The 16,876-nt window shown below is 35.0% G+C and overlaps 1 protein-coding gene across 1 annotated transcript; it reads left to right on the forward strand.

Annotated features, from left to right (window-relative positions):
* Positions 1-1,940: 1,940 nt before the first annotated feature.
* Positions 1,941-4,804, forward strand: LOC107813011 (acyl carrier protein 1, chloroplastic). The gene is made up of 4 exons (XM_016638211.2): positions 1,941-2,145; positions 2,650-2,760; positions 3,864-3,986; positions 4,471-4,804. The coding sequence occupies exons 1-4, from the start codon at positions 2,089-2,091 to the stop codon at positions 4,594-4,596; spliced, it is 417 nt and encodes a 138-aa protein (XP_016493697.1). The 5' UTR covers positions 1,941-2,088; the 3' UTR covers positions 4,597-4,804.
* Positions 4,805-16,876: the final 12,072 nt, after the last annotated feature.

Consider the following 16,876-nt stretch of genomic DNA (forward strand, 5'->3'; position numbering starts at 1 on the left):
CAGAGAAGATTCTCATCTTCATAGTGTATAGTTTGTTTGTGTGATCCAATGTAGATAGAATGAGTTACTGGGACATCCAAAGGCAACTCAACACATAATCTGGCATATCTTCCTCTAAGAGTTGAGAAAGTGCATGCATCAATTTTTAAAAGTTTGCCAATTTTGTTACCAATCTTTTGTAAGATTAATCCATCATAAAATTCCGTTGGTAATTGAGGAAGCCGAATCCATACTGCAGTTTTTGATATTTTTGCTTCCGATGCAAGGAAGTTTGGTTTCCATTTTTGGACCGATAAAAAGTGACCAAAGATGAACCAAGGACCCATATGTAGGGCTTTTTGTATAGTTTCCTCATTACTAAATTTAGTGATGTAGTACTCACACCCTAAATCTATCAAAGGGAAGTTTTTCTTTGTTTTCCATAATTCATGTAATTTTCTTTTGAGCAAGTGGTGTTGGATTCTTCTCCCTTGTAGCTTAACTATAGTTGAGAATTTCCATGGTTGATAAATTCGATGGATATCCTCTTGGGTTAATTGTACTTGCTGGACTTTTGATGGGCATATGGGATTATCTTTCCCAATATCTTGAGAATTTGATGGATCATGGATATTTGTATCAATAATTATGTTGATTGAGGCTTCTTGTTCACCTTGTACCAACTTATCCTTAAAGCTAACAATTGGCAATTTGGATTTATAAGGAGATTGATTGATAATGAGGTCTGGGGGTTTAGGAGGATGAATTTGATGAAGTTGATCCACGTCCATTTGAGTGATAGTGCTTTGGATGGGAATTCTTAGAGAGAGTTGGTTGGCACTCACTCGATATGAAATAATCTTCATTTGAAGTTAGAAGATATTTAACTCAAATGAAGTTAGCATTATTATAAGGATGATCTCTTTTTGTCCAACATTTTTATAACTAAAATTATATCTTATTAAGTAGGCTATTATATTTTTCGTTTTTTTTATTATTTGCAAATAACTTATATTAAGAATAATCATCCTTTCTTCTCTTCAATATTTGTATTTTTCCTAGGGAATAAAATAACAGTCCATACCTTTATAAATATAAATATATATAACTTAGAGTTAATAATTTTTCCGTGTTATATTATACTAATAATTATTATCACTAAAGCCTTTCATGAAATTTTTAGCATTATTTTTAATAGTTATTGAAATAGTTCGTACAATTAGAATTTTTTTTAATGTAATATTTTGATAATGATTTGAATTCTTATTAACATGACCTATATTAATAATTACGGGTAAAGTTATTTTAATGATTATTTAGTAGTACATACAATTAAAAATTAGATTTTCTCCCTATGTTATTTTTAGTGTAATAATTCAATCGTTATTAAAATTACCTATAACTAAAAATTTATTATATTTTTAAAATTTTAATGAGTCGCAAAAAAAAATTACTTCTCTTTACAGCTTGTTTGGATGGTTGTTACATATCGTTTCATAATGTATCGTATTGTATTGTATTGTATTGTATTGTACTGTATCGTTTGATGAATACAATGTTTGGATGGATTGTGTCGTTTTGCCGTCGTTTCATGGTATCATGCACCAGTAATATGATGAATAAACTTGCAATATTATAAAGAAAAATTATGAGATGGTATATAAAAAGGTAGGGTAAATGATAGAATAAAATTATTTAATAATAATGAAGGGTGAGATTGAGAGAAAAACACAAGGAAACGATGTGACTACACCAAATCGATCGTTATATAAAGTGGCATATTCCATCGTTACGTAACGATAGATTTAACGATACGATATAATAAAATTTAAGTAACAATCAAAACAAATATTGTATTTAAAGTAACAATACTATACGATACAACCGGTAACAACCATCCAAACAAGGTGTTAGTACAGTTGTCCAAACAGCAAGCGATAGGATCTATGCAGCAACAACCAAGTAAAACCCAACCCGAAAAGAAGCCTACAAGAAGGGACAACTCTTGTCTGCCCTGTTACTATCCGGCACACTCTTCGTGCTCTCCGACACTTTCTCCAGATCCATTCTCTATTTTTATCTTGCTCTCTCTTTCTTTCCGTCCATCAAATGGCTTCTATTACAGGTTCATCTGTTACCATGTCATGCTCCTTGAAGCAAAATCAGGTTTATCACTTTGATCTTCACTTCCGATCACCTTCTCCTTCTCTTCTTTTGTTGCTGTTTTGATTTTTTCGGTTTCGTTTTACGAATGCTTTTTGTGTGTCCATCTTAAATTCACTTCTTGGAATGTGATTGCGTTTTAATGATTTTTGTGTTCAATCCTTTATTTGTATATTAAACTCTAGAATATATTTTCATTTTTCTTTTATTTGTTTGTGTTTCAAAGTTAATTGTCCTCTTATTTCTCTCGAGATTTAATTCTTTTGATTGATGAAAGGATTAGAAACCATGTAATTTTATTAAGGTAAGTAATCAATGAAACACAAAGAAAAACTTATAATTCTTCGTAAATTCAGGTAAATATTTCACCTTTTCTATAGAAATAATCAGGAGTGACATACTGACATTTTCTGCAGCTCCGAGAAGAAGTTGAGAAACAGCTACCCGCTCCCCACTGCTGTGTGTGTCATTGAAATAACTATACATTTCATTCTCTTGTTAATGCAGGCACTTAACCGAGTCTCTAATTTGAAGACGTCTTCTCTTTCATTCAAGGGGATAAGCTTCTCTTCCATCCGATTGAATCGAGCCACTGGCCACCTCACTATCACTTGCGCGGTATTGTTTTGGAACTGGTGTTTTGCTCTCTTAACTTGTTTTTCTATGCTTTTACGTTACCTCTAACCATGATTGTTGGGACTCATTGCAATATGGCCCTTTTCGTTGCGAGCAAAACTGATGCCGGATTTTATTTTGAGCATCGATTGTTAGAGCGTTTAATATGGGAATTTGGTGTTAATTTATCTTAAGTTGATTTATGGAGACACTAATTCAACAGTGAATAGCCATTATAAATCTATAGAATAAACTGAATTAAAATAAAGTGGATACTACCTGACATAACATCTTCTCATGGAAGATTTCCTTATTCCTTTCCTTGTGGATTTCTGACTCTTCTACTGATAAAGGCACAAAAAAGAAGAATAATTTTGGAGATCTTTCCTGATGTTTTGTCCCCTCAAGCTACCCTATTCTGACTTTGTTGTGACAAAGCATATTTTTGTTCAGGAACTAATTAATCTTTTTAAATAATTTTATTTCTAATAAATAATGGACAGAAACTCTATAAAAAAGGTAAGCAAACTGATCATCCCTTCCCTCATCCAGACGTGCGACCACCTCCCATTTACGACCTTGTTGCTACTCCTCCACTTTTCTTTTGGTACTCTACTAAATTTTGAGCAGAAACCTGAGCAAAGCAATATAAGGAACAAATGTAAATTGAGAGAAGGATATTGCTTGCTGCCAAAAGGGGTCTTCTTCTAGTGATGAAGGGAAGAAAGGCTTTGTAACAAAAAACTACCAAGACTTTTTTGTAATATTTCGAATATATGGAATTAAGTGTAATTGACTAATCCATTGCACAAGAAAAAAGTAGGATTCTGCATATTAACTTGCTCTACTTCTGACTTTGCTGATCTAAAGTGATTGTGCACATTTATGTTCACGTCTCTTAAACCAAGCTATTTCCATCAGTACTGATGCTATAGTTATTGTGAGTGTTCATGTGATTAACCTCTTTACCCTAAAATTATCTTGTTTTTTCTCATTTCCCTGTTCTATCTGTGATGTGGAATTTCGTGGTCCGTAATTCAGACCACAGCATGTTTTTCTTTTTTATATGAAATTTATTAACAAAAACGAGAGTTGTACCTCTGCAGGCTAAGCCAGAAACGGTCAACAAGGTGTGTGAAATTGTGAAGAAACAACTGGCTCTTTCTGGTGAAACTGAAGTCAGTGGAGAGTCAAAGTTTGCTGCGCTTGGTGCTGATTCTCTTGATACGGTATGTTGTTTGGCACTAAGGCTAAATGTTGCACTTGCATAGTTGTGTCTCAGTCCTTTCTGCAAAAATGGGTAGAACAATCAACATATTTCAGTATGGATTTCAGCCAAGTTACTTAGAATTCTTGGTTGTTGCCAGTTTGTCTAATATAGCACTTTTGTCACCCTGTATGTTATCTACAGGTTCAGATTGATTACAAAGGATTTTTGTTAGGTTCATAAGTGAGAACCACCAATTCTGCTGCTAGGTGCTAGATTTATATGCTTGCGCCTCCAGATGATATGGTTTAACACACTATGTGTCTAGGAAACAAGTAGAGCCACATGTAAAAACCGTTCTTTGAGTTCTCAAACAAATGGATTATCCCAAAAAGCCTCAATTGCATTTTCCTTGAGGCATCTCGAAATAATAATATACTTCTTCTCAGGAACACATTAGTTATTACTGATTTGATTATGTTGTTTTTGTTGAATCTCTTATTCAGGTGGAGATAGTCATGGGGCTTGAGGAAGAGTTTGGTATTTCCGTAGAAGAAGACAGTGCTCAGAGTATTGCAACAGTTCAAGATGCTGCAGACCTGATTGAGGATCTCATTTCAAAGAAAGCTTGAGACAAACTGAACTTTAGAGCCTCGGCTAGTTAGTTCATTAGGGTATCTCATTTTGGTTATTTCCTTACAATTCAAGATGCTGCAGCTTGCAATATTGAACATTCTCTAGTTAAAAGGCTATTTTATCAGAGAGGAACCCTCGTGAACAGTCCTTGTTTATTTTCCGTTGGAGCCCACAATTAAATCTGAAGATAGACATGTATATCTATTTTGGCTTTTCCATTCTGCAAGAGATGCGTGTTTCTGAGTTTTGGTGCATATAATCCACACACCTGTTCAAAATAGGTGTACTTACAAATCTCAATAAATGTCGCCATTACCAGTGGTTCTACATTCCATCAAAATTTAGAAAATTCAGAGACCAATAAGACGGCCTACAAATGTATGGCACCAATAAGAACGTAGGGCTGTGTACGTATCATCTTTTCCTGGGCTAAATCTATGCACATTGATGGGAGGTCAGGTAGTAGCTATAGTGAAAGTTAAAACATTATGCGAAGTAGCAGCTCTATTAGGTCAAAAGTTATCCATGGGCATAATTCCAAACTGGGCATAGTATTTGAAATCAGTTTATTTAAAATATTTTTATGTGTTGCCTTTTCTTGGAACTGACTTAAATTCGTGCCAAAACTGTGAATTGTAAGGTAATTGCTAAAGCTGTCAGAGAAGCTCTCCATCCATGGAGATATCATGATACCGAAGCAGAAAAAAGTTCTTAGTTTATGCTCGAGTACGAAATTAAAATGTGGTTCTTTTGGACTCAAACAATAAAAATGTATGGAAAAAAAACATAGTGACTGTTATAAATAGAATTCTATTTAAGGTGAATATCTGATGATAGGCTATAATTACGTATTTTAGTCGATTATTACACTCTAATTTACTGCACTTTAGTTGAGTTTGCGCTTTAATCGCTAGTGTTTTGCATTAATTGTGTATTTTATGCCTTGTAGGTGTGATTTCGAGCTATATAGATATTATGGAATGAATTTAAGTGGTTTGGAGCTTTGAAGTCTGAGTAAGAGCTCAAGGAATTAAGCCGGGATCGCGTTCGGGGATCAACGGATGATAAAACAACAAAACGAAAACTCAAAGAGGCATATTGCGCACTGTCTAGTAAAATAGACATAACCTTTTACTCAGAACTCCATTTGGGCTCCACAATATATGGTTGGAAAGCTAACTCAAAGGGCTACAACTTTCATGTTTTACATTTTTCCAAATTCCAAAGGGAACAGGGTCAAAAACCGCGACCGCGGCAGAACCGCGGCAGAGGGCAGTCGCGGACAACTGAAGAATCTGAGAAGGTGTTTGGCCGCGGTTCCGGCGCGACCGCGGTGGAACTGCGGCAGGACACGGGATTTTAAGGGACCAAAGTGCAAAACACGGGATTTTAAGCCCTAAACCCTATATTAAACCAAGGAAGCCGGCCAAGAATTGGAGAGGACATATTTTTGACATAGATTTGACTTAAGGAGGCAGAGACACAATAGGAGCAAGGCTTGGGAATTCTTCCACGAGTTTTTTCCTTCCTCTTCCTATTTTTCATTGTTAGTTATGACTTTTAGTATTGTAGTTTTACATACTATTATGAATAGCTAAGTTGTTATCTAGAGTTTTGATAGAACCTTTTGTAGGATAAATTCTTGTTATGTTTTTATATAATTGAGCCGTAGTATAATCTCTATTTGTTCAACTACGTTCTTATTGTAGTTAATTGAAGAGCTCTCAATTAGCTGTGCCTATTTAGTGTGCATAACTCGGGAGAGAGTGCATATTTAGGTAATTGTTGAACAACACCACTCCCAGAGTATATGAGGGATCAATAACCGAGGGTTTAAAGGCGGGATTAGGGATAACGAAGCCTTGGGTGCGATCTGAAGTGAGCTGTATCAAAAGCCAGCTAGCGTAGCTCGGGAGAGTGCGTCTAGTAAATTGTTGTGATTACTCGGGAGAGATTTACGGTAATAAGAGTGCTCATGATCGGTAGAGAATACTTAGGCGAAATTATAGAAGACATAGCGGGAAGGATTCCGACAATTGGGGAAATCATAACTCTAGACCTCCTTAATCTTGTCTCTAACTCTTAGTATCTTTAGTTGTTAATTTATTATTTTAATTTGTTAATCAATTAGTTAAACACAAGAATCTAAATATCTATAAGTTAGGAACTGTTCAAGCTTGTCTTCTTGGTGATAGTGAACAGCTGTAGCTAAGCCTTAGTTCTCTGTGGGATTCGACTCCGGACTTGTAAACCGGATTATATTTGCAAGGACCGCATTGTCCTTTTTATAAGGCATAGTTGGGCGTGATCAAATTTTGGCGCCGTTGCCGGGGAACTAATGGTGTAGCTGTAGGTGTACATATTGCTAGGTTTCAAGTTTGAACTTTTATTTTTATTTTTTGTATTTGATTTTTTTTTGTTTTACTTGTTGATTTAAAAAAAATGGCATCATTGAATTATGAAATTTTTGATGTTGATAATTCTACTTTTAATCCTCCTTACGAATATTGTGATGAAAACTACCCTTGGCAAAATTATCAAAATATTCCCGAGAGTGAGTTATGTGCACCAACTCAATCTTATGTGTGGAATGTGTGTGATATGTGTGGTGGTCAAGATGGTCACTTTCATGGTTGTGCTTATATTTCTTATCTTCCCCCAACCCCTTATTATGATGATTCTACATTTTCTTGTGAGGATAACAGGAACAAAGAACCTAGGGAAGCTGACTTAAAGAAGATCGAAGATATGTTAAAGTGCATTATAGAACAACAAAGTAAAATACAGCTGCAGGTAGAAAGGCAGGATGAAACTATTCGCAACTTAGAGGCTCAAGTGAGTCAACTAGTTGAAGCTTTTAATGCTCAATATATCAATATTATGGATAGTAGCCGGGAGCAATTTGCATTAGAGACGGAAATTGAGGTGCCAATGGAGGGATCAAAAGTAGAACCCCAACACTCTAACCATCTAGATTTTCAGGATGCCGATGTCGTAGAGGAGATACTAGAGTCAACCAAGGATATTGAGGATACATATTTAGTTGACTCTATTGTCATTAGTGAGAGAATGTAGACTGTCCCAATGTTCATGTAGTTGAGCGCATTGGTCCTCACTCCAAGCATTTTTCCACATTGTGTTTAGATGATGATATGAAAATAGAGTCGTCTGAGCCACTTGAGGAGTCAAGGAATGAGGAACAAAGTGCTTACATTCTGGAATTCTTCTTTCCAGAAAGTCGGGATTACACACCTCATCTAAAGGCCAAGAAGTGCAGAATACTACATTATTTTATTGGGCCAGTCAGATTCGTTCCACCGCCCCATGACCATAATCATAAGCTTGAATCAAAACTAGGGGTTCAATTCATAAGCTCGAGGTGGAGGCAAAAAGTGATCCGTGTCGTGCCGTGACGTTAAATCAAGCGCTTGTTGGGAGGCAACCTAACTTTATTGCTTTCTTTTATTTATTTTTTATTTTTTTTAATTGTATTATTTTTGTAGTGTCAATTTTTTATTTTCTAGGAGCATGGAAAGCAAAGGTATTGGAAGGATGCAACAACAAACCAAATGGTTGGAACTAAGTGTGAGGTACCCGCACAAAGGACCAAGCTTGGGAGAAGTCTGAGTACCCCATGAGCTGTTAATGCTTTGGCCTTTGGCCTACCAGGGAGTCTCTTTTACCATTTTTATTAGTTATGGTGTGCATTGGGGACAATGCACAATTTTAAGTGTGGGGTGAGAAGATTGTCTGGGTGACTTTCTATGCTATTTTAGTTGTGTTAGTTTAATTGAACAATTTTTTTTTAAAATAGAAAAGATTGGACTTTTCCCGACGATGGATCTATTAGACAATTTTCTTGAGGGATTTAAGTCTAAAAAAAAGTACAAAAAGATTTTCTTTTGTTAGGTAGTGTAATAATTACTCCTTGGTTTTTCTTTAAACCACGATTCTTTTCCAAGGGTTTTATTTGAACCGGGTGTAGTTAGTTTTTTTTTGGGAGTAGGATCCATTGTGTTGTGTTTTGAAGTGAAGCAACATCTCTTGACTTTGTTATGCCTTGAGAATAGTGAGTACTTTGGTTGTGACGCTTAGGCTCAGTTTTTGACTCTTGTAGAAGTACCTTAAATTATATGATCTTAACTTTGCTTAACTGCTTTGACTAGAGTGTCTTGATGCTCCAATCTTGAGTGAGTCAGTCATGTGCCATGCGTGCGTGAGGGTTGTTGTATTCTGTGCATTGCATTTGATGCCTAGAACTTGCCATGTGTGTTTGCGAAGCGAAATAGTAGTTTTATTCAGTCTAGGAAGTGATATAGGCATTTCTTTCTTGAGCCAAATATGTATATTTTGCCCACCTAAATATTATGTATCGTAGTTAACCCCTTTGAGCCTATAATCTTATTTCTTTGGCAACCACATTACAAGCCGTCCATTTGTTTGAATTAACCATCTATTTGAACCATTGTAACCTCTCATGAGCACTTGAATTGTTTATGAACTTTGTAAAAGTTAAAGTGTGGGGTGGTTGGTTTGGCTTTTGAGTGGAACTAATGAAATAAGGAGAAAGGGTGCATTGATTTGAAAAGCAAGAGCCACTTGAATTGAAAAGAAAAAAAGAATGAAAAAAATATAGTTGTATTGTTGTGAAAAAAAAATATTCTTTGATAGTGGTGACTCTTGATATAATTGTGCTTAAATAATTTGGGAGTTGATGTATATTGATGTGAAGGTGGAGTTTGGCTTGACATAAGTATGGGGTTTGAATGTTAAAGTATATGTATTAAAGTGCTTAGGGAGGTGTAGTCACTCTTATATCTAAATGTATCATACCCGTCCCGTAGCCTACATTACAACCAAATAAAGTCCTAATTGATCCTAGATTGAATGAGCTCCATTAGTAGAGTAGTACACTACGGGAAAGCTTATGGTGCATCTTTTGTGGCATATGAATGTTATTTCTGAGAGTGAGTGAATTCTTTCTATCTTGAGTTCCTAAGTGTTCTTAAATTTTATTGTGTGGAACTACTCTCTTTTGTTGTGTGAGGGCACTTGATTCATGAAGGAAAGGTAATGTCAGTGACCTCTATGTTAGAGTAAGTAGGTGAATTGTGAATAATGCGTGGTACTTATGAGTCAAATCTTGAGGTGAAGATGTTACGCTTTTGTGCTTAGTCTATTTTAAATACTCTCGGTGTGATGAGTTAGGAGAATTGTTTAAAAAGGTCGTGTCTATAAAAAAAGTGTAGTTTGATTGCTCGAGGACGAGCAATGGTTTAAGTGTGGGGTGTTGATGATAGGCTATAATTACGTATTTTAGTCGATTATTACACTCTAATTTACTACACTTTAGTTGAGTTTGCGCTTTAATCGCTAGTGTTTTGCATTAATTGTGTATTTTATGCCTTGTAGGTGTGATTTCGAGCTATATAGATATTATGGAATGAATTTAAGTGGTTTGGAGCTTTGAAGTCTGAGTAAGAGCTCAAGAAATTAAGCCGGGATCGCATTCGGGGATCAACGGATGATAAAATAACAAAACGAAAACTCGAAGAGGCATATTGCACACTGTCTAGTAAAATAGACATAACGTTTTACTCAGAACTCCATTTGGGCTCTACAATATATGGTTGGAAATCTAACTCACAGATCTACAACTTTTATGTTTTACATTTTGCCAAATTCCAAAGGGAACAGGGTCAAATATCGCGACCGAGGCAGAACCGCGACAGAGAGCAGTCGCGGACAACTGAAGAATCTGAGAGGGTGTTTCGCCGCGGTTCCGGCGCGACCGCGGTGGAACCGCGTAAGGACACGGGATTTTAAGGGACCAAAGTGCAAAACACGTGATTTTAAGCCCTAAACCCTATATTAAACCAAGGAATCCGGCCAAGAATTGGAGAGGACATATTTTTGACATAGATTTGACCTAAGGAGGCAGAGACACAATAGGAGCAAGGCTTGGGAATTCTTCCACGAGTTTTTTCCTTCCTCTTCCTATTTTTCATTGTTAGTTATGACTTTTAGTATTGTAGTTTTACATACTATTATGAATAGCTAAGTTGTTATCTAGAGTTTTGATAGAACCTTTTGTAGGATAAATTCTTGTTATATTTTTATATAATTGAGTCGTAGTATAATCTCTATTTGTTCAACTACGTTCTTATTGTAGTTAATTGAAGAGCTCTCAATTAGCTGTGCCTATTTAGTGTGCATAACTCAGGAGAGAGTGCATATTTAGGTAATTGTTGAACAACACCACTCCCAGAGTATATGAGGGATCAATAACCGAGGGTTTAAAGGCGGGATTAAGGATAACGAAGCCTTGGGTGCGATCTGAGTGAGTTGTATCAAAAGCCAGCTAGTGTAGCTCGGGAGAGTGCGTCTAGTAAATTGTTGTGATTACTCGGGAGAGATTTACGGTAATAAGAGTGCTCATGATCGGTAGAGAATACTTAGGCGAAATTATAGAAGACATAGCGGGAAGGATTCCGACAATTGGGGAAATCATAACTCTAGACCTCCTTAATCTTGTCTCTAACTCTTAGTATCTTTAGTTGTTAATTTATTATTTTAATTTGTTAATCAATTAGTTAAACACAAGAATCTAAATATCTATAAGTTAGGAACTGTTCAAGCTTGTCTTCTTGGTGATAGTGAACAGTTGTAGCTAAGCCTTAGTTCTCTGTGGGATTCGACTCCGGACTTGTAAACCGGATTATATTTGCAAGGACCGCATTGTCCTTTTTATAAGGCATAGTTGGGCGTGATCAATATCTAACTTCTATTTAAGATTAGAGTTTGTTGCTTGGTAACTAAGTCACTTTTCCCCTATAAATAGAGCGGTTCTATTTTATTGTAATTGAACTCATATCAATAAGAATTTTCTCCCCCTACTTTTCTCTGCAATACTCTTCTTCTTCTTTTATTGTTTTATAACACGTTATCAGCACGAGGCTCTAACCAATTGAGTAGAGGCTTTGGGATTGAGCATAGTGATTATCAATTGTTCCATGAAGGATTAAATTCTGGATTTAAGGTAAGTATTTTACCTTATTTTTCTCTTTTAAATTCTATAATTTGATTTTAAATACAAGTAAAGACTATAAATTTTGATTATAACTCTAATTGAGTTTGTAAGAAATTAGAACCACGCGAAGTGGTAAATTTTCTATATCTTGCCATGATCAAATTCATGTATGATTGTGAACACAAGAAGTGGAAACTCGTCCCATTGAATTTGCTTCATTCTCATTCCCTTAAGAGAATGTGGTAGCAATATGTAATAAGTCTAAAAGAAGACAAAATTATTACCGTGAAGGTATCAATGGATGTGGACGTGGTAATAGACGAAATTATAATCGTCATCATTGTGGTAATGAGAACAATAAGGATTTTCATAATAATCCTTCATTTTGTGAAAGTAATATCTGTCATCGATTTGACATGAGATTTTGTAAAGTACATATAGATGATTATGATCCATTCATGATGTGAATGTGATAACATGTGATTTATGAATACATATTCATTCTCGTAAGAATATGAACGTGCTAGTGGTAGTGAATATGCCACACTCACCTCTAGAAAGAGGTTTGAGATGAAATAAGAAAATAATTTCATTATTATGGCATGAACGGTCATTGATCATATACCTATTGTGATTAGCCAAAATATTATGGCAATGGGGTTATTACAGGGAAAAAGTAATAGAAGCAACATATCTTGCCTATAATGATTTTGACCATGACCATAATGATATAATTTTCTCCTTGAAAGAAATGTTCACCGTATGGATGTTGATGAATATGTGGTAGTACCAAATTAATTAAGAGCTCTGGAAGAGCCAATTATTATTATTTTGGAGGAATAAAATTGATTATCAATAAGACATTGTGATGTAGTAAGTCTCAAGGAAACTTAATTGAGTTTCTAAAGTATTCGTGAAAGTGATTGGTTATATTGAGACTATAAATAAAGGAAAGATTTAATATTTTCTATTACTACAACTTGTAGCAGGGTAATATGTATGTGAAAGGTCACCCGCTTTATTCTCCAGTTTGTACTACACAAATAACAAATACCACAATAAAGTGGATGTTTATTGATATAAAAATCCATATCATAATAAACTTGGAGTTTATTGATAATTGCACACGTCATGGTGTAAACCTGAACTTTATCAATATTGATAATTTATCTAGTTGGCACTAAATTAATATACCAACTAAAATTGGGATTGAATCTCATGAATGCTGGAAATATCAAAGGTGAATATGGGCACATTCACCTGCCACGTATACCACATAAGATGCATCTATGAGATGGTTACATGTGCAATTATTATTAACCCGCAACATGGTATTTACAAGGTAACTTACTCAATAATTTGATTTAGAGCATAATTTCCAGATTTTTTATTCAAGATAGTTCATCTTGATAAGTTCGTTTACATCACAGTTGGTTTAGCAAAATGATTTATTGAGTACCTCCACTTAATAGCTAAACAATTGCTTATGAGAACAAAGTTATCTATATCAATTTGATATACGTTATATACCAAAGTATATTATTTTCTCCCCTCACAAGTGGTTCAGGGTCAGGAACCAAATAATTTCATCTTATTATTATTGATGTGCGGGGTATATTTTGATTAATACCATAACGCACAAAGATGGGTTCTCAAAGTTGAGGAAAACAAATTAGTTTTTCTAACATGAGGAGGAGATATAATAAACAGTTGAGAAAAAGTTACATGGAATGAATTATTATTTTTATATTTAGATCCTCGAATAAGATAATATGAACTTGAAGTTCATAAAAATATAATTCATTTGCATTATATTGCAAAGCATGCCAGACGAATTTGCTGACCCAAAAAAGTAACTATATTCTCATTGTAAATGCTCATGTTAAGTTCTAGAAGGACAAAGTCTACGGTACGCTTAAAGCGTATAGACAGATAGGTTTCAAATAAGCTTCTTGATAAAGAAGATGAGCAAATAATCATAATAAAGGAGGCAAGTGATCTAGAAGATCACATGACATAAAATTTCATAAAATCTCAGGAGAGATTCAGGTACCTGAAAATATAAATGAAGAGATCTCTATGTCATGTCTTTATAAAATATTATTGGAACCGACATAAAATATTTGTCGACGACATCTATCATAGCGCTAAGTATATATGAGAATCTTAAGTCTGTCGAATAAAGGCACAAAAATATTGGCCAAATGAAAGAGACACAATTCAAATAGAATTGGTTTCATATGAAAGACATGTATTTTTGGACCTGCAGTTCAAACATTTGAAAGTATAAAGCCAATGGTATATGCAATCACCTTTATCTATCTTATATATCTAGCATGACATAAAAACTTGATATGCATCTAAAGTCCATTCATATGGCTTATATGACTATACCTATATGACAATCCCTGAAGGATATTTCTTAAAGCATATAAAATTCTTGGTCATGAAGTACTACATCCTAAGTGCAATTTGTGCACAAATGTATCTTGCTATAACTATAAGCATGATAATATAATAGCGAGTATTTTTTTACCTCTATGGAGATATTGAAAAGTCATTCCACGACATTATATGAAGACATTACATCTCTATCAAGAATGATGATTTCAAGGTGCAATATATTCATTCAAATTAATATAGCTGATTTGTTTATCAAATCTCTACCAATGATCTTTTGAAGATGGTGCACAAGATTGGAATGCAAAGGCACGAGGATGTGAATTGATGCTCTCGTTAGAGGAAGTTAATACGCGTTGTACTCTTTTTCCCATATAAGATTTTGTCCCAATAGGTTTTACTTGCAAAGTTTTTAACGAGGCAACCAAAATGCGTATTGTTAGATATATGTACTCTTTTTCCTTCTCTAGAATTTTTTTCCCACTGAATTTTATTTTAGTTAAGGTTTTAACGAGGCACATTATCTGTTGAATAGACATTTAGGGGGGGTGTTATAAATAGAATTCTATCTAAGGTTAATGTCTATATTTTAGAGAGATCTTAGGGTTTGTTACTTGGTAGCTAAGTCATTTTTTCCCTATAATAGAGGGGTTCTATTTCATTGTAATTGATCCCATATCAATAAGAATTTTCCCCCCCTACTTTTCTCTTTAATATTCTTCTTCTTCTTTTATTATTTTATAACAGTGACCAAATTATATATAACGTCTTTTAAAAAGACGTTATACCTTAACGGCTTTTGGCCAGTTAACTAAAGCGTCCTTTTAAAGACGCTATATATATAACGCTCTTTATTACCGTACTATACATAGTATGTGGGCCCACCAATAATTGTTCTGGGCTTAACTGATATAACAATAATTCAAATAGGTATAACGCCCTTATTTAAGACGCTATACCTCAAAAAATTCGACCCCCGGATTGGTTTTTGCCTTATTTAAAGACGTTAAGGATTTTGCAAAAATCCATTCAGAAATATTCTCAAGTCTTGTGAAATTTTTCTTCGTTAAATTGTTTTGCATTTTTTCATAATGTCTGAAGAGCGAATAATTAGGATTTCATTATATTGGGGGATGAGGTTGTGGTGGCGAATAACTCAGTAAGCTATAGTTTATCTTCACAGTGTCATGTTAAGTTGCCACTTACAATGGAGTACGATAGATTGGTATCGTTGTTATGTAATAAAATGAGTGTGAGCAAACATTCGGTGAATATTAAAGTTACCGGAAGATATCCCTATTAGGTAACTCCGCACGGGGTTGCTTGTTATACTGAGTTTAACATTGAAGACGATGAAACTCTGAGAGATTTTTTGAGGACTCCGGATGAATATCGAAAATTTATTGTGATAAAACGGTTGGAAATGTACGTCAAGGCTGAAGATGTTCGCAATAATGAGGTTGCCCAAAGTAGGGATATCCCTCAATCATCGGATGGTTATTTTGGAGCAAATTTAGCCGAATAGGTTCCGGCTGAAAGAGTTTGGCCTGATCTATACTTATCTTCACGGGCGAATGAGGAGAAAGGAAATAATTTCTCCCCTAGTTTACATAATTCACAAGCGGAGTGGTAAACTTCAACTTTTCTTTGTATTACGATGTATATTTTTGTGTATTGAATTTATATTCCACAAGGGGTACCGACCATATATGAATTTTACAAGTTATGAACCAACGACCAGTTGGAATATGCCTAGTTTTGGTATGTTGGATCATGGTGGTCCATTCGGGAGTCATCATCAACGAGCGAAATATTTTTGAAGTTCGCACCGCTATCCATCAAAATCGAGGGAAAAATACACACACCGTAAATGAATCCAAAAGGTTGTGTTCTTGTGGGAAATGGTCCATCTACCATATGTCGTGCTCACATGCCATGAAGTGCTTTCAACATACAAGTTTCGCGGCAACCAGCTACATTGATATGGAATATAGTGTTGTTGCATACTTAAACACCTATAGTGGACAGTTGCAGCCAGTGGGTACTGAGCATTATTGGCCACTGGAACCATTTAAAATGGTAACAAGGAATATTTGTGTAAGCTACAAGTGCAAAAAAGAACGCGTATATGGAACCAAATGGATATTGGTGATACCGTTTATGCACGTAAATACGGCATATGCTCGCAAATAGGATACGACCGTTGTAAATGTCCTTCAGCTGGTTTGGATGGTGGTGATAATCCAGCTCCTGGTGGAAATTCATCTAATGTACACAACTATCAAGGATACACGTAGTGTTTTGTTTCCGTAATGTGGTTGTAATAAGTGTATGTACTTGTTTATCTTGCAGAATGTATGAAATAAAATTATGTTTCCATTATTATTAATCTTATTGATATTTAAGATTAATACTTCAGTACGACAATCCAAAATAAACCTATTTTAAAAAAATAATTGTCTTATCGACCTGAAAAAGCTGCTCGCTTGCAAAAAGCTATCTTCTAAAAAAGTTGTATTGTACCCGAAAGAATCTTTAACACGCGAAGCATCACGCGGTGAACTACTACGTTATGTGGGTTGTCTTGTCGACATAAAAAGTTGCTCGCCTGCAAAAGCTAACTTTTGGAAAAGCTGTATTGTACCTGAAAGAATCTTTAACACGCGAAGCATAGCGCGGTGAAATACTACGTTATGTGTGTTGTCTTGTCGACCTGCAAAAGTTGCTCGCCTGCAAAAGCTATCTTCTGGAAAAACTATTTTGTACCCGAAAGAATCTTTAACACACGAAGCATAGCACGGTAAATTACTACGTTATGTAGGTTGTCTTGCCTATAAATAACTAGC

This window comes from Nicotiana tabacum, chromosome 8 (genome assembly GCF_000715075.1).
Source record: "Nicotiana tabacum cultivar K326 chromosome 8, ASM71507v2, whole genome shotgun sequence".
Classification (NCBI taxonomy): domain Eukaryota; kingdom Viridiplantae; phylum Streptophyta; class Magnoliopsida; order Solanales; family Solanaceae; genus Nicotiana; species Nicotiana tabacum.

What these genes read in the sequence shown, in the direction of transcription:
- LOC107813011 (XM_016638211.2), top strand. Translation starts at nt 2,089, where the DNA reads ATGGCTTCTATTACAGGTTCATCTGTTACCATGTCATGCTCCTTGAAG. An exon ending in GCTCCTTGAAGCAAAATCAG is followed by an intron (nt 2,146 to 2,649) that starts GTTTATCACTTT and finishes TTGTTAATGCAG; the next exon opens with GCACTTAACCGAGTCTCTAA. An exon ending in ACCTCACTATCACTTGCGCG is followed by an intron (nt 2,761 to 3,863) that starts GTATTGTTTTGG and finishes GTACCTCTGCAG; the next exon opens with GCTAAGCCAGAAACGGTCAA.